General features: G+C 38.0%; 1 protein-coding gene across 6 annotated transcripts in view; it reads left to right on the forward strand.

Annotated features, from left to right (window-relative positions):
* LAMA2 (laminin subunit alpha 2) overlaps positions 1-19234 on the forward strand; it is a 710513-nt gene that overhangs the window by 527532 nt on the left and 163747 nt on the right. For all 6 annotated transcript variants that reach the window (XM_055535601.1, XM_055535597.1, XM_055535598.1 and 3 more), the window contains 2 exons: positions 13783-13925; positions 17261-17359. In XM_055535601.1, the coding sequence (XP_055391576.1) occupies positions 13783-13925; positions 17261-17359 (242 nt within the window). The remainder of the gene's footprint in view (positions 1-13782; positions 13926-17260; positions 17360-19234) is intronic.

The following is a 19234-nucleotide window of genomic DNA, read 5'->3' on the forward strand; positions in this document are numbered from 1 at the left end:
ACACATTAACATTATCATATTCAGTTATTGGTATATACATATTCACTCTTCTTAAGTAAAATGGCATATTTTAATGATAATTGCATGGACTTCCAGTATAATACAACTGGTTTTAATATTGTTATTAAAGTTAAGTATTAACATGGAGATATTCAACTAAATAATACATATTCATAACCTAAATGTTAATCTAACAGACCTTGAATTTTAAATTAATTAATTTTCTAGGGGTGAGATCAGAAAAATCTGATCTCTTTTTCTATGAGTTCATGGTTTGTTTGCTTTCTATCTTGTTGTATTGATTTCTATGTATGTTTTTGTACCAGTACCATATTCTTTTGATAAATGTAGCTCTGTAGTATAGTCTAAAGTCAGGGAGCATGATCCCTCCAGCTCTGGTCTTTCACAAAATTGTATTGGCCCTTTAGAGTCTTTTGTTTTTCCATACAAATTTTATAATTATTTGTTCTAATTCTGTGGAAAATGTCATTGTATTTTGATAGGGATTGCACTGAATCTGTAGATTGCCTTGCCTAGTATGGTCATTTAAGCAATATTTATCTTTCCAATCCATAAGCACAGTATATCTTTCCATTTTTTGTGCTGTCTTCAATTTTTTTTAATCAATGTCATATATTTTTACAAGTAGAAGCCTTTTATCTCTTTAGATTTATTCTTTTTGATGCATTTGTAAATGGGATTGTTTTCTTAATTTCTCTTCTCATAGTTTGTAGTTAGGGTACAGAAACACAACAGATTTCTGGATATTAATTTTGTATCCTGCCACTTGACTGAATTCATTAATGAGTTCAAATAGTTTTTTGCCAGTGTCTTTAGGATTTTCTATATAAAGCATCATGTCATCTGCGAATAGTGATAGTTTTACTTCTTCCTTTCCTTCTTTCTAAATCCTTAAGCTATATTAGAGCAAGAAACCAAAGAATGGATTCACCTAGTACATTGATCTGCTGGTCCTGTTTTGTCACATATGACTATAGTAGAATTTTATAATGCTCATGAGTAAGAGTGGATGAAGTAGCTTGATTCTGGCAAGAGAATATTTATGTAGTAAGAAAAGTGTCCTCTGATACAAATAAAACCTTCTTCAGAGCCTGGAGACCATGTTACTTCAATGAAGAAAAGAGATAAAATAGTGCTGTTAATCTGTGCTGACTATAAAAATAAGATGTTTGTCACATTTGATAGAAATAAGTTAAAACTCAAATCATTAGTAGCATGTATTGTACAGTTAGTTTTTCTCTCTTTGGCTGATTCTTTAGAAAATACAGTTTAATTTGGCCCACATCCTGGATGTGTATATTTTTTTAAAAAATGCACCAGGAAATGATCATTGCAGTATCTCAGGTGAGCCACATATGGGTAGAAAGAATTTATGTACTCTCTGTAGAGTTTATGCTCTTCAGTCAGTCAGTGAGTTCAGTCGCTCAGTCATGTCTGACTCTGTGTCCCCATGGACTGCAGCATGCCAGGATTCCCTGTCCTTCACCAACTCCAAGAGCTTCCTGAAACTCATGTCCATTGAGTCAGTGAGGCCATCAAGCCATCTCATCCTGTGTCATCCCCTTTTCCTCCCACCTTCAGTCTTCCCCAGCATCAGAATCTTTCCAGTGAGTCAGATCTTCACATCAGGTGGCCAAAGTATTGGAGTTTCAGCTTCAGCATCAGTCCTTCCAATGAATATTCATGACTGATTTCCCTTAGGATTGACTGGTTGGATCTCCTTGCAGTCCAAGGGACTCTCAGGAGTCTTCTCCAACACCATATTTGAGAAGCATCAATTCTTTGGTGCTCAGCTTTCTTTATGATCCAACTCTCACATCCATACATGACTACTGGAAAAACCATAGCTTTGACTAGACGGACCTTTGTCAGCATAATAATGTCTCTGCTTTTGAATACACTGTCTAGGTTTGTCACAGCTTTGCTTCCAAGGAGTAAGCATCTTCTCATTTCATGGCTACAGTCACCATCTGCAGTGATTTTGGAGCCCAAGAAAAGAAAGTCTGTCACTATTTCCATTGTTTCCCCATCTATTTGCCATGAAGTGATGGCAAGATTATATGTCATAATCTTAGTTTTTTGATGTTGAGTTTTAAACCAACTTTTTCACTGTCCTCTTTCACTTTCGAGAGGCTCTTTAGTTCTTCTTTGCATTCTGCCATAAGTGTGGTGTCATATGCATATCTGACGTTATTGACATTTCTCCCAGCAATCTTGATTCCAGCTTGTGCTTCATCCAGCCTGGCATTTCACCAGATGTACTCTGCATGTAAGTTAAATTTAAGCAGGGTGACAACATACAGACTTGATGTACTCCTTTCCCAATTTGGAATCAGTCTGTTGTTCCATGTCTGGTTCTAACTATTGCTTATGCTCTTAATTTATTTAACAAATAAATTACCTAGGCATGACCTACACATGATCATTGTAGTATCTCAGGTGAACTGCATATTGTTGGAAATAATTTATATATTCCCTGTATAGTTTATGCTCTTAATTTATTTAGCGAATAATTTTAAATTATGCTGTAAAGAAGACAGAGAAAATGCAGAAATCATGAAAGAGCTTTCCTTGACTACCTACTTTTCAAAAAAAAAAAAATTTGTAGCTGGCACAGATAATTGCCAGTGAGCAAGCTAGGGTTTCAGAATTTTCTGATAACTCAGTGGTAAAGAATCCACCTGCCAATGTAGAAGTCATAGGTTCGATTCCTGGGTCAGAAAGAGTCCCTGGAGAAGGAAATGGCAATCCACTCCAGTATTCCTACCTGGGAAATCCAACAGAGGAGCCTGGCAGGCTACAGTCCATGGGGTCACAAAAGAGTCAGACATGACTTACCAACTAAACAACTACAAGAAAGGTAGGGTTTTATTGGATCCAAAATATAGTAGTGAATTTCTTGTAGGACACAGCTGTTTTATATAGGGACATTCCATTACTATCATGAAGAATTTACACAAATAATCTGTGCCCTTATTAGGAGATACCAGAATTTATCATAATTATCCAGATTCAATCTACCAACATTATCAACCCCACAAGCCAACTAATACTCAGGCATACCTAACCATTGTGTCTGTCTTCAATCTCAGGCATCCCCTAAAGCCCCTTTCACCCAACATGGTTCAATTCTTTAGCAATTCACCCATATTGAAAGACTACCATTTGTCAGAAATGACAGTAAGCACTTAATTTTTGCAACATCCCCACATGTTATTTTTTAACATCAGTGTGATTTTTTAAAACCTGAATTTAGATGATTTAAGTCACTTCTCCAAGGTTCACCCTGACTATTCAACAGAGTTGTGGTTTGAACGTAGGTCTGTCTTGCAAATATTACTTTCTTAACCTCTCCGCTGATTGTTAATCTGAGACACAAAGAGCAAACATGGTTTTCCCAATATAGTCAACATTAATTAATTCAATTCATTATTCATTTACTTCTTCTGGGCTTAAAGCCCATGTTCCCTCAAGAATGAATAAAGATAAGATGGGCTAAAAAAATAAAATGAAAAAAAATTTAATATATGTAAAGTCAATAGGTACATCGGAGAAGGCAATGGCACCCTACTCCAGTACTCTTGCCTGGAAAATCCCATGAATGGAGGAGGAGCCTGGTGGGCTGCAGTCCACGGGGTCGCTAAGAGTCGGACACGACTGAGCGACTTCATTTTCACTTTTCACTTTCATGCATTGGAGAAGGAAATGGCAACCCACTCCAGTGTTCTTGCCTGGAGATTCCCAGGGATGGCAGAGCCTGGTGGGCTGCCGTCTATGGGGTTGCACAGAGTCGGACACGATCGAAGCGACACAGCAGTAGCTGCAGCAGCAGCAGCAGCAGCAGTAGGTACATACATTTTTTTTCCTCTGCTAACCATTGAGACTCTCTAAGATTTAAAACATTGTGGTAGTTATGGTAGATTCTTATTCATCAGAGATTGCCAAGTGAAGTCCTTGCAGTCCCTCCATGCAGGTGAAAAGACACATTAACTGGCACTCAGATTTCTTTAAGGCCTTTGTATTTTTTTCCTAATGAGACTAATTGGAGACAGCTCTGTAGTGTGTTCTTCCTTTTAGACGCTGATGAGTCCTGAATAGACCTTATTGGAGTTCCCAAATGAGAGCCTCTCCTTAGTGAGTTGCTGCTGCTGCTGCTGCATCACTTCAGTCATGTCCGACTCTGTGCAACCCCATAGACGGCAGCTCACCAGGCTCCCCTGTACCTGGGATTCTCCAGGCAAGAACACTGGAGTGGGTTGCCATTTCCTTCTCCAATGTGTGAAAGTGAAAAGTCAAAGTGAAGTCGCTCAGTTGTGTATGACTCCTAGTGACCCCATGGACTGCAGCCTACCAGGCTCCTCTGTCCTTGGGATTTTCCAGGCAAGAGTATTGGAGTGGGGTGCCATTGCCTTCTCCACCTTAGTGAGTTAGGTTAATACAAATCCAACCTCTTTTTTCAGCCTCATTTGTAATTTATATGTCATTTTATAAAATGAGACCAACCACCTGCCTTTCTGAAACTTGAGACTGAGCAAGAAAACCATTGTTTATTTAATAGTAAAGTTTTATATTGGAAAACACAAAATTTGGATCTGTTTATGTCCTATTTGGGGCTCCCCTGGTGGCTGAGGTGGTAAAGAATCTGTAATGCAGGAGACCAGGTTCGGTCCCTGGGATGGGAAGATCCCCTGGAGAAGGGAATGGCAACCCACTCCAGCATTCTTGCCTAGGGAATTCCATGGACAGAGAAGCCTGGTGGACTACAGTCCATGGGGTCACAAGAGTCTAGACTAGTAGTTAACACTGAGCAACTCATGTGATGTTGAAAATAGATTATGAGTGGTATAGTAAAATACATTACTCTCTTAAAGAACAGAAATTAAAATTAGTAGCTATTGGCAAGATGTCATTCCATAAAGAGTGCCTGAAATATTTTATAAATATCAAATTGATGCTTTCTATTTATATTCAATATGTATGAAATATTAGGAGTATATCAGCACTTATTTATAGTTACAAATTATCTAAAATATAAAATTTAAGATGATGCTTAAGCAAAGCACTGTGACTGTAGCTATTTTTCTCATCTTTAAAATTAGGGCATTAAGAGTACTCACTTCATAGAATTTCTGTGAACATTGGATGAGATAATGAAGTCAAGACACAACATATTGTCTGCCATATAATGGATGTTGTGTAGATAAAAGCTATTGTCCCATTATTACATGTAGTAGTTTCAAAGCTTCCCTTTGTTTTTTGAAGAGATACACCATACTTGAACCATATTGAAAGTGAAAGTTAAGCAAAGCTAACATTGCAAAAGCAATCATGAACTGTTTTTACCTCATAAGGTAAGCCTAGCTAAATATTATAACACACTAACTCTGTAAAATACGCACTTTCCAGACACTTGGTAAAACCCAAGGTTTGAAGTCTTTTCCTACCTTAGTCTCGTTGTTGTTGCTCAGTGATTCAGTTGTGTCAGACTATTTGCGACCCCATGGACAGCAGCACACCAGACTTCCCTGTCCTTCACCAACTCTCAGAGCTTGCTCAACTCCTGTCTGTTGAGTTGGTGATGCCATCCAACCGTCTGGTCATCTGTCTTCCCCCTCTCCTCCTGCCTTCAATCTGGACCGACATCAGGGTCTTTTCCAATGAATCGGCTCTTCGCATCAGGTGGCCAAAGTATTGGAACTTCAGCTTCAGCATCAGTACTTCCAAAGAATATTCAGGGTTGATCTCCTTTAGGACTGACTGGTTGTATCTCCTTGCAGTCCAAGGGACTCTCAGGGGTCTTCTCCAACATCACAGTTTGAAAGAATCAATTCTTTGGCACTCAGTCTTCTTTATGGTCCAGCTCTCACATCCATACATGACTACTGGAAAAACAATAGCTTTGACTAGACAGACCTTTGTTGGCAAAGTGATGTCTTTATATAGATTATTGTCTTTATTTTATTGAAATGTTGTTGGTTTACAATGGCAAGTCAGTTTCAGGTGTACAGCACAGTGCTTCAGTTTATTGTTGTTGTTTAGACACTAAGCCATATCCAGCTCTTTTGAGACCCCACAGACTGCAGTCCACCAGGCTCCTCTGTCCATGGGATTTCCCAGGCAAGAATACTAGAGTGGGTTGCCATTTCCTTCTCCAGGGGATCTTCCCAACCCAGGGATTAAACCTATATCTCCTGCTTTGCAGGCAGATTCTTTACTACTGAGCCACCATGGAAGCCCATGATTCAGTTTATATATATATGTATAAAATACATATAAAATATGAATCTTTTTTATCTTTTCCCTTACAGGTTATTGTTGAGTATAATTCCCTGTGCTATATAGTAGGTCTTTGTTTTAGTTATTTTATTTGGACTATTACTTTTAATAGCCAGCTGTTAGCAAGAATCTATCACAGTAATGCAGAGGCCTTCATATATTATCACTAGAGCACTGCAGTACTCTTATACTCAAAGATGATTAGTAATACCAGTTAGTATATATGTTCCATATATATGAGAGCAGGGACAAAATAGTGGAAGTGGTTGATCACTGTAAAGAAAATGAGACTTTCTATAATGAAAGATGATGAAAAACCATCAGTTGACCTTCATTTGCTATTTAATGAATGAGGTTTTGTTTGTTAGACTTGTGATCACCCTCCATCCTAGCCTTTTAAATACCATCCTCCATCTGTCTCTATTTAATCCCCAAGTCCTAATTCCTATTCAAAGACCAGTATGGCACAGTGGCAAAGAATCTGCCTGCCAATGCAGGAAAAACAAGAGACATGGGTTTGATCCCTGGGTTGGGAAGGTCCCCTAGAGTAGGAAATGGCAACCCACTCTATTATTCTTGTCTGCGAAATGCCATGGACAGAGGAGCCTGGTGGGCTACAGGCCATGGGGTTGCAAAGAGTGGAACATGACTGATCACACACATACATGTCTACTATAGTTTTCTGTAATTAAACCAGGGCATGTTATTCAAATCCAGGCATCAGAGTAGCTATAAAAGTAATTGCTGTTCACCTTCCTTTCACCTTTATTGCACCTATTTTGTTTGAGAAACATGTTTTGAGTTTCTTGTTGCCAGTGTCCTTGACCTACGTTCAGGCTAAAAATGTAGAACAGCAACTATCACTGATTCCAGATGATTTTCTTACTGGCTGTCAAGTCTCAGTAGTTTGTGTATCATGTTGCAAAAGCCATTCCATTAATAGATTGAGGAGTTGTGTTGTTGATCTGTCATACAGAAGAGGTGGATCACTATTTAATTTTCAGTCAGGCTTTGTGAGTAAATGCTATTTGATTACAATTTTCACTCTGCAAGATCCAGGAAGTTGATTAACCTTGAAGAAAAATTGATCACACTACATTAAAGTTAGAAGTCTTATAAATGAGATAGTCTAGTCACCTTCTCCTATTTTATGGTATCTCTGAAAAACACCATCTCCTAACGCAAGGAAGCATGCTATTATGAAGTGTTTATAGAGGCTTTGAATTCTGGCTGGCCACATTAAAGTTGTGTAACATTTGATTTGTTAACTTTTCTATGTCTCATTTCACTATCCATAAAATCCTTGTGCATTAGGTGACAAGTCTAAGCATAATAGATGTTCAGTAAATTCTAGCCATTCTTATCATCGTGGTTATCATTTGACTATTTTTTTCAAAAGCATGATGTTTTGTGCAGCTCCTCCATTTCTGATGAGATATGCTAAATTCTGGGGTTTTTAATAATTAATTCTAGGCTCTTCAAGTCACAGAAAACCCCTTTTATAATCACCTTATATTTTCTCTTCTCTTTAAGTCCTTCAAATACATTATTTATGGATTTGTAAACACTGTGACTGTAGCTATTTTCCTCATCTTTAAAATTAGGGCATTAAGAGTACTCCATAGAATTTCTGTGAACGTTGGATGAGATAATAAAGTCAAAACACAACATATTGTCTGCCATATAATGAATGTTGTGTAGATAAAAGCTATTGTCCCAGTATTACGTGTAGTAGTTTCAAAGCTTCCCTTTGTGTTTTTGAAGAGATAACACCATACTTGAACCATATTGAAAGTGAAAGTCACTCAGTCATGTCTGACTCTTTGTGACCCCATGAACTATACAGACCATGGAATTCTCCAAGCCAGAATACTGGAGTGGGTAGCTATTCCCTTCTCCAGGGGATCTTCCCAACCCAGGGATCGAACCCAGGTCTTCTGCATTGCAGGTGGATTCTTTACCAGCTGAGCCACAAAGGAAGCCCAAGAATACTGGAGTGGGCAGCCTATCCCTTCTCCAGCAGATCTTACCAACCCAGGAATTGAACTGGGGTCTCCTGCATTGCAGGTGGATTCTTTGCCAACTGAACTATCAGGGAAGCCCAAGAACCATATTGAACTTATTTTAAATATATATTTATGTACATAATTTTATTTAATATTTATATACCTCACAACTTGTCACATGAATAAATTATCAGCCTCATCCAAAATCTACAGAAAATCTTTCCCTCTATTCAGAGAACTAACAGGCAAAAGAAAAGGCCTTGAAGCCACATTCTTATTTTAGAAGATATTTATCTGTAAATAATATAGAATAACTGAATTCATTTAAAGTCTCAAATAAATGCTAATATAAAACTTTCTTCTTGAAGAGGAAAGAGAGAAACATAAAATCCATAACCAGAAACTTTCCTGGTGGTCCAGTGTCTAAGACTCCTTGCTCCCAAGTCAGGGGGCCTGAGTTCAGTCCCTGGTCAGGAAACTAGCTCCCACGTGCACAAAGCTACATGCTGCAACTGAAAGATCCCATGTGCTGCAACTGAGACCCAGCACAGCCAAATAAATAAATTAAAAAAAATTTTTAATCCATATATAACAGACAAGCAATGGCCTTAATGTAGAAGAACTAAATTAAAACACACATTAACACACAGCTTTTTTCTTTTGTTAGAAATGTGTATTTACTCATTTTATCCCTATTTGCTTAGAGTGGACAGTTTGTGTATCTTTACCTAAAATTGGTTAATAGGTTTGGCCTTTTTAAAAATATGCAGTGCTCTCATTTCAGCTTCAGATTATTTGGTTTGGATGTGGTGGGTGAATTTTTTGTGACAGTAAGCCAGTGCTTATTATGCATGGGGGACTCTAGTAGAAATGCAGTATTTTGTACTAATTGCTAACGGAACGATCTGTAATTTCAGCTGCATGATTTGCCCCTTACATGTGCCCAGCTATAACAATCTGAATTTAGTACTGCATTTGTTAATATTAGACACAAATTTATCCTGACACTTTCATAGGCAAAGCCTCAGAAACATTTAGTCATGTAAAATATAATCATAGTCTTAAAATATTTGCTTTTTGCTCCCATGCATTTCAGGCAGAGTCTCATTTTATAACTTATCTCTATTGCTTAACAGGAGAATGGTTTGGAGAGGTTCCCTGGGGATCTTGATTATATGATAGGTGTTATGAGTAGTTACTGGACCCTTATCAAAGAACAATGTTTATGTAATGTGAATATTCCTTGTCTCTATATACACTTCAGATCTTCCCTATCGTACTGAATTAAATGTGGTTTTAATTTGCATCCCATTTCCAGTGTTTGTTGCCAGACATTTCAGACTTTTTGAGGACAAATGAAAGTAGCTTGTGGTGTAAGTTAAATATTTTGTGAAAGGATAAAATTAGCAAACCATTATGTAAAGGGCACGTTTCCCCATGCGTTTGTCTTATAACTGCATGAACTAGACTTGTACAGAAGCTTTGGAAAAACCCCATAGCTGTCGTATTCATAAGTCTTTCTGACCCATTTGGATATGTGTTAGTATATTACTTGAAGCATACTATAAAACTTAGCCTTCACTTATGGAAATGTGCTTGTACTTTGTTCCCCCAAAAGCAAATACAGAGAGCATAAGACATAGTGTAATAATAGACCTTTGGACACAGAGACATAAAATGGAATTATGAGTCCTTGAAAGAGCAATTAAATACATTTTCATTTCAACAACGGAAGATGAGGAACCAAAACAGATGGACAGGGGGTAGAATAAATGAGAGAAAAATCCGTATTCATCATGCCTCTTGGCATTCTAGCTCACCAATTTAGTCTGCAGTGTTTTACAGTAAATCAGATCTAGTTCTGCATTCCAGCCCCTGATTTATGCTTGTATGAAGTAAAAACTGAAATTACTGAGAAAACTTTTCCCTGGAAGTTTCTGGAACCATCAGTGAGGAGCCTCAAGCCATACCATTATCAATGAGCTGACTCAATTCCTCTTAGCAATGGGTAGGTTATAAATTCTAAATAAGTTAGAGAAAGAACTAGCAATGTATTCTGAAGAACACCCTACCCTAAAAAGCATAGTGAAATGTCATATTATCAAGTATCTTTCAAGATCTTGAAAGTGAAAAAGAGCACACTGCTTGCTTCTATCCTGAGAACATCTGCCCAAAATACATGTTCACTAGAGGTTGAATGGGACTTTTAAAATGGTGATAACTCTGTGATCTTCTCCAAAATATTTTTTCCCTCCTTTCACAAAGATAGTAGTAAACAAATATTTGTTGATTGCTTACTATGTGCAAGACACTTTCTTAGGCACTGTGACCAAAGCTGATTAAGGTCCCTTCTCTGGTGATAGAGAAACAATATAAAAATGCCTAAAATGAAAAGATAGCTTATACATGCATGAGTGTTAAGATAATAAGACAAAGGGAATACAATAGTGATGTATGAGGACAGTAATTTCAGAGTCATCAGGGCTGACTCCTCCAAGGAAGTAACACTTGAGCCCTGGCCCTGATTCTCCAGGAGTCACATAGGTGAAGATGAAGAAAGAAGTGTTCTCGACAGAGGAGACAGCAAGTAAAATGACCTCTTTCTTCTAAACCCTATCTCCCTTTAGGATAGAGAATCTGTAGTTTGTCATCTGGCCCAGTGATTCTAAACTCTGCTATATGATAGAATCATCTGGTATCTTTTAAATGTACTGATGCCTGGGCCTTACCACAAACCCATCAAATCAGAGTCTCTGGAGGTGGCTAGGGGAAACGCTAGACATCTATATTTTTGTAAATGGCCACGATTCGAATATGCAGCAAGATCGAGAGCCACTGACCCACAGCAATGCATCTCAAACATTAACATGCAGAGATCACATGGGAATCTTTCTGAAATGTAGATTCTGATTCACTGGATCTGGGATAGGGCCCAAGATCCTAATAAGCTCCCAGGTGATGTGATACAGTAGTTATCCAACGTGTGGTGCCCAGGACCAGAGAATTAATATTCACCTGGAAGCTTGTTAGAAAAGCACATGCTTAGTCAGAGAATCAGAAACCAGACCATTCAGTCACCTCTCAAATCAGAAATGCTAGGGGTATGGCCCAGCCTTCTGTAATTTAAGAAAGCCCTTCAGATGCCTCTGAAACCCATTCAAGTTTGAGGACTAAACTGGGTCTTGGTGTTCAGACAGAGTCAATTTGGTACCTAACTGTGTTCTGGGCTGTGTGTTCCATGATTGTTTCACATTAACAGGCCTGTTGAAACTTCTCAAGCACTTACCATTGAGCTGAGAGTTTGAGGCCACAGCCTTCTCTTCCTTTTACTTAGTTTCCATTTAAAGCAAATCCTCTCTCTTTCTGGGTTGAAGAGAAAGAGATCCAGCTCTAGTTTGTCAGACCTCACTTCTTGCTTCCAAAGCCTCTGTGTTCACTCAGCTTGCCAGGCACCAGGAGCTTAGAGCACCCCTGCAGGTGACGCTCCCCATTTACCGGTGTCACCTGCAAAGAGCTGATACATTATAGCCCTGCTAGGGCAGTATAGTCCCTGTGAAGGGATATTGTGACTCATGTCTAACTGCCATCCTATCAAAAAATCACTCTCTGTACTACTTCTTTGTTTACAAGCATCAGTTAATGGTTTTATCTCCATTGGGCAGCTCAAGGGAGTTTAGTTTAGAGAACTAATTGAATCCTTGCCAGTTTGGGGCATGAGGCAAAACAGCTCCAGATCTCAGTATTTTTCATGGTATGTATTTTCCTCTCTTTTAACATGTGTGTAGTTTTGATACCTCCATATGCAGAATGTAAGCTAGAAATTGTATCTATATGCTGATCACTTATGGTGAACAATGTCAGATTCGTGATCTCCAAAGAAGATCTAGCTTCAGGATCAGGGACCAGGCTTGATCACTCAAGATCTTTTTTATAGACAGAGTTTTATTAAAGTATAAAAAGGGACAGAGAAAGCTTCTGACATAGACATCAGAAGGGGTATGGAGAGTGCCCCACTTGCTAGTCTTAGCAAGAGAGCTATATACTTTTTCAATTGGTTATTACAGTAAATCAAAAGAATGTCTCAGGATTGTAAGGGTCTTACCAGACCCACTCCAACAATATACATTTTAAGATGACAGGATTAGTCAGAAGGTTCTCAAGAAGGAAAAACATGTCCTCAAGCAGGCTACATTGTTGTTATATAATCACTGGTACAAAGTTTAAGGAAAAACGTCCTTGAGCAAGATGAGTTGTTTTGTTATATAATCATCAGCTCTGGGCTTAAAGAAAAAAACATTTGTCATTTTCTCCTCCTCAAGATCCCCAGACCCCTTTCTCCTCAGGGACCCTGGACTTCTTATCAACCTACCTAAGAAATGACTCTCTCAATACATGGATACATATCATAAATATGGTAGCACATGCTTCTTGGCATGGAGAAGCTACACCTCACTTCTCCGATGGGCAAAGAGTGAAAAAAAAATTGAACTAAAAATCCAAACTGAATAGGTACATTTTATAGTCTCCAAAAGAATCAACATATTTTAATTTTAGAAATTGTACTATTTATGAGTTAGTATGATAGTGGTGAAGAAACCTTTTTTTTTCTCTCTACTACCATCCAGACCTCTTCCACCCCTACCAACTTTGAATAGTCCCTCTTTCTAATCATTGACAAAATATATAGGTAGAACACTAGCACTCTTTGCTACTTCAAGAATAACGTTTTCCTGACTTTCGGCAGTTATTTATCCACAGGACAGGGTTAGGTTAATCATCAAAGTAGAAATCTGTGGGACTGCATCTAATCGTGAGTGATAACACACTGGGTGACTAAAGAGGAGTAGTTGGCAAATATGTAAGTAAGTAAGTGAATAAATAAGTAAATAAATAGATTTCATCAGGAGGGGAAATAAAACCACAAATTTTAAAGAGAAGAGTTCTTTTGACTTGTTAAAAAAAACTCCTTATCAATAGAAGTTAAGCTAAAGAGTCATACAGTTTTTGCATATTTAACACATGAAGCATGTGGAGACCCAATTGCTACAGATTCTCCACAGCTCTATCTAAGGGACCAATCTATACATTTTTAGATTCCAAAGCATATTTTATTCCCAATTATGGATTTTCTGTACACTGATCAGGTGGCATTTCTGGGGTATTTATAAATGCTGTATTCCAGGTCTTACATCTTCTTTAATACTTAGGCAATGCACTCATTTCCTCTCAAAATCCATTGGCTCCTCTTCTCTGGTTCCTCAGTTTATATCATCATCCACATCTCAGATTCTGGGTGACACGCATGTCTGCTCTTTTGTTGTTGTTTTCATCTTTTAAAAGTGTTAATTATTTGAGATGAGAAACATCATCTTTCTCAGAAGGATACTTAGCCCATAAAATATTTCATAGCTGAAATCTTTGCACATCTGTCTGGGATGCTTAGCAGAAGTCATTATTCTTTGCCATTTCCCTCTCACAGTTTGTGGAGATGAATGCACCGGCCTTCTTCTCGGTGACTTGGCTCGCCTGGAGCAGATGGCCACAAGCATCAACCTCACTGGCCCTCTGCCCGCTCCATATAAAGTTCTGTATGGTCTTGAAAATATGACTCAGGAACTCAAGGTAGGTTGGAGTGGTAACAGCAAAAGTTGGGATAAAAGATGACAGAAGTTTCCCCAGGGGGGAATTGCCCTAATTGGTAAATGCACTTCCCATTGTCCCAAATTAAGGCAGGCTGCTGTTAGGGAAATTCAGAGGCTTTCTAAACCAATGTTTTTCAAACTTGAGAACTACAATTTACTGATTGCTCTTAAGGGAAAAGAGGCTCATGTACCCCCAGTGTTTGGCCTAAATCAATTTTATTACATTCGTTAAGTATGTGCAAACATAAAATCAGATATGAACTCCTTATACTTAATAGCTCTATAAAATCAAAACAAATTAATTCTTTCAAAAGTCTTAAAAACCAATAAAATTCAAATTAAAAACATTAATATAAAGTAACATGATTTTTGCTGAATGCAAATTGCTACTTACAACAAGAGTATGTTACTGACTACTTCCACGCAGGTTCTTTCATCAGCATGTGACATGTGGTAATTCAGTTCTACCTTTCCATAATTTGAACTAGAGAATTCCTTGTGAGAGGACCTGAAATGACATTTGGCATCATTTGACAAGTTTGCATGATTTATATGCTCAGTCTGCCCTGTGATCAAACAGGCATGCAAATGTAGGCGCTGAGATCTGGTGGTTGTGTGAATCTCTCAGGTTCCCAGCCGAGGTTCCAGAAATGCTTGCATTAACATTTAAGTTTACTATCAAAATGAAAACACAAGGTGAACATTTTGTACTGGAGAATGAGGAGACATTTGAAAGTACTTCAACAGGAACTATTTTTGTTGCAGAGGAAACCCCATTCTAAGACATTGTTACAGCTTTCAGTAGTTAATAAGATAAGGCAGAAATGTTAAGGAAATTGAGGTTGTTTCATCTGATTTAAAAAAAAAAGATGAAAGGTGACAACTTATACACTATTAGTCAGTTACCAAATATTTATTGAGAAAGTCTGGAATGCCCAGTATTGTACTTGGTTCTCTGAGGGTTTCACAACCCCTAATGCATGCAGTCACTACCTTTAGGAAGGTTAGGGTCTATATGGTTTAAAAAGATAATTAAACAATTAGCAAACTATTACCATGAGCTTTATAGGCATTTGACATACAGTAGTGTTCAAGATCGGAGAAATGGATAAGATCCAGAGTAAGCAAGGAAAGTATATCATTAATGAAAGTGTAATTGGTTTTAGAACTTGAAAGATAGAAACAATTTCAACAGGCAGAGAATTATTGGTAAAACTGGAGGAAAAAGTCTAAGATTTATTCATTAGGCACTAGCAGACACTCTTCTAGGAAATACATTCTTTAATTCAGACCACAGCTTTTAAAGTAAGTATTATTATCCCTATTTACTAGAAGAAGAAACTGATCATAATGATAACAAGAATAGGTAGCATGTATTGATGAGGATATCTGTGCTAGGCAATTGACTAAAGTCTTACATGAATTATCACACATAGACTGCCAAAAATCCAAGAAGTAGAAAAGGAGTAATATATTATCTACATCTTTCTCACATAGTCGAGCAGGGACACTGAGTCATAGAGAAGTTTCAAGTGCAAGAAAAGGTCACATGGTTGCTAGGTACAGAGCTGAGATTTGAAAAGAGTCAATGTAACTGTAGGGCCTGAGACAATGACACCCCCTTCACACAGCTCAGAGGGGAAACAGCTCAGTCCACCATTGGCGAGATCTCTCTGACCCCCAGCCCATCCATACATACTCTTGCCACTGAATCTATGAGAGCCATGTGCACAGAGGCAGAAGTGTGAATGAGCAAGATCTGTCTTGGAGACATTAGAAGTCAGGTCTGCTAGTGAAAGATAAGACTGGAGGCTTTAGTGGGCCTGGGTGGTATGAAGGACAACCTTGAAAGCCAGGCAGAGGAATCTGAGTTTACTTTAGAGGCCTAGCATTCAGGAATGCAAAGAGTTCTAATAAAGAAACTGCTGACCAGTTATTATATATGGAAAGAACACAAAGACAGAAAATTGAGCTAGAGAAGCAAATGCTTCAGTGGGACATAAAAAAATTTTAAGTAATAACTTATGCAATGAATGAATTTCTGAAGGGCCCTCTGAAAGACATTTCAATCTGTGGACCTCAACCAAGCCAGGGGGTTCAATTACCTGTTTTCTTATGACTGGGTGTTGGTTAGAATGATTTGATTTTCCTTAAATTCCAGTCTTTCTTGATTCTGTCTGTGTTCCTCTTCCATTGTTTAATATCTGGAATCCCATTTTAATGTTATAAATCATTAAGCAAGTTAGGTATACCCTTTGTTTGGTTCCTTTAACTGTGTCAGTGCTCCCTGGGTTCCAGTCACAGATGACCTGGCACACACATGTGATAGAACAAAGCAGGATTCACTAACTTGATGCCACAAAGGACACTGCACAGCATGTGGGGTTTGGGTGTGTCTCAGTAACAGGGCATTAAGAATCACTCAGAGTATTGGGGATTATGCTAAGGAATTGGGGAGCAGTTTCAAGGAAACAGAGGTTTGTGTTGGATTGGGTGCTCATAGGAAGTGGAAATAATTCTGTAATTAAGTATTCTAATGAATCTTATCTAGAAGGAAGGAAGAAAAAGAGAAGTTAAAGCTACAGTTAGTGAGGAAGCAGTGGTCACTCATATTAGCCGGAAAATGGGATTCAGGGTATTTTTGTGATCTGCACAGAGACCATGATTTTATCTGCGTTTAGACAAGATTATGGAGTGGTCTCATTTTTGTTTCATTCATCACTGTCACAGAGTGATCCCATCTACTGTTAGTGTTGTGAGATTGATAATGTTCAGTAGGAGGGGAAAATGTACCAGCTGTGAGCACCAGGCCAGCTCCTACAACACTGACTCCGTCAGTTAGTTAGCGCCCAGCCAGGTCCTCTGTCAGGGCTCCTGTCCGCAAAGAAAGAAGTGATAAGCCTGTAAACTGTATCTCGGTGACTAATTCAGACACGGTTCATCTTGACTCTGCTTCTTACTGGCTATGCGATCTTGTATATGCTTTTAGGTCTCTTCAAGCCACAGTTTTCTGCCTACAAAATGAAGTAACATTTTTATCTCATAGAGCTGTTGTAAGAACTAAATGAAACAACGCAAAACAAAAAGACCTGGCACGTAGTAATGTCTTAAACTGCAGCAGTTTGTGTTATTTGCCAGGTTATTCTGCACAGTGCTTTGTGTGTAAGTACCCAGTTGAAATAGTTCCTCTCTTCTTTGAAGGTGAGAAGGCTAAGTTCTTTGTATATAAAGGAAAAATGTGTTCTGTTAAATGTTCAACCTATGATCACTGCAAGACCATTTACTCAAAATCATATGGAATGAAATCTCTTTCAGAATTTGCTCTCACCTCAGCGGGCCCCAGAGAGGCTCATTCAGTTGGCAGAAGGCAATCTGAGCACGCTGGTGACAGAAATGAATGAACTTCTGACCAGGGTAAGTTGGCAAAATCATGCTTCTTCTTGAAGCAGACAGATTATATATAATTAAGGGAAATTACTTCAAATTTCTGAAATGCAAATCTTGTTCTTCCTAAAGCCAAATTTGGTGCATGAAATCGATGTATTTTTGACTTGCTACTTCTGCCTCAGATAAAATCTGAGAACCCAGTACCACAAGAAAAGACTGGGATACTTTAGACTTGGGAAGTATCAAGGCCAATGTTTAGAAATACCAGAATGACAGTGTATTTTGCGAACTCTATCCACTAGCTTCCATAGATTCTGGATTCCCAAATCCCTGTCTCTGACTACATAAGGAAAAAGATAAGCAAATGAAAATACTTGCTGTCTCTTTGATTTTATCATGGGATATTTGTATTTGTGCATTAATAGAAATACAGTCTAAATCTGTATTGCCCCACAAAAGAGGAAATCTTTATCAAGAAAATCCAAAGCACTTAAGACACTTTTTAAAGTCAGAATGCAAATCCATGTTATGTTTATCAGATTTTTTAAGATATTGGGAGTTTTAAATTTTCAAAACTGCAAGAGGGTTAAGGTTCTTTTCCCTTGTAGAGAATGAAGAAAACAGCATAAAGTTCGCCATCTTGTGGCCAGAAAAATGCATGAACTGGAAAACTGGCCTGGAATTTAGGGGTCCAGTTTGATTCTCAAAGAACTTTAAATGACAAAAAATATTGGAGCTAGAAGGTTCTTGCAGATTATCTAGTCCGTTTTTTAAAGAAGAAATCCCTCAGGCCATAATACCAAAATGACTTAGGAACGGCTATATTCGAGGATCTCAGGAGGACCGAGTTCACGGATTCCAACAGTTGCAATACCATTTCCACCTAACCTGCTGCTGGCTTATTAGAATTTCCACAGGGAAATCAAATGGAATTCTCAGCACATGATGCTGATCAATGGCACTCAGGTTACAAATAGCCTACTAAACACTTTTTCAGGATTTCTTCCCAGTGATGTGGAATGTACAAATACAAAATTTCTTGCCAAATGTAGTTAGATATTAGATTAGTGAGTCCATTTATCTCATATCAATTTAATATTTTGCAATTTTATGTTTGTTCTGTGAATACATTAATAAGAACTTTTAAGTGGATCATGCGAAAGTAATCTCAGTCAACAGGCACACACGAATGTTCCCCACATACAAAGCCCAAGCTAAGTGTTGGCAGGTGACAGATAAAAATGAGGCCTAGTCTGTCTTCAAGGAGTTTGTAGTCTCGTGTGTGTGTGTGTGTGTGTACATAAGCATTTAAGTGTGGAGACAAGCGCAAGTAAGTATATAATACAGCATGAAATAAAAGAATGTAACAGAAGTACACATAAATGGATTAATTTAATCTTGTTAAGGGTTATTAGGGGAAAATTCCATGGAACGGTGGCATTTCATTCACTGATTCATTTAATTAATTCTTCCTAAGGATTGAATATGTTCTAGATACTATAACAGAATGACAGACACTGGGAAAAGAGGGGTAAGCAAATGTTGTTGCTGTCATTGAGCTGATTACAGCCAAATGATCTGAGCCTTTATTATTACTATTCCTTTGTTATTTCTTAACCTACATCCTTTCATCTTCTCAGAAGCCTCTCCCATACTAAATTTCTTAAAATGGACTTAGTATTTTTGAGTAGTGTAAAGCAAAATTCACTGGAAAATACTGAGATTTCCCATATGCTCCCCTGCCCCAAGACACAAATAGCCTCCCACATTATCAACTTCCCCCCACAGAGTGATACATTTGTTACAACAGATAAATCTACACTGACAAATCATTATCACTCAAAAGCATAGCTTAATTTAGGGTTCACTCTTGGTGTTGTACAATCTATAGATTTTGACAAA

This window comes from Bubalus kerabau, chromosome 9 (genome assembly GCF_029407905.1).
Source record: "Bubalus kerabau isolate K-KA32 ecotype Philippines breed swamp buffalo chromosome 9, PCC_UOA_SB_1v2, whole genome shotgun sequence".
NCBI classification, from domain to species: domain Eukaryota; kingdom Metazoa; phylum Chordata; class Mammalia; order Artiodactyla; family Bovidae; genus Bubalus; species Bubalus kerabau.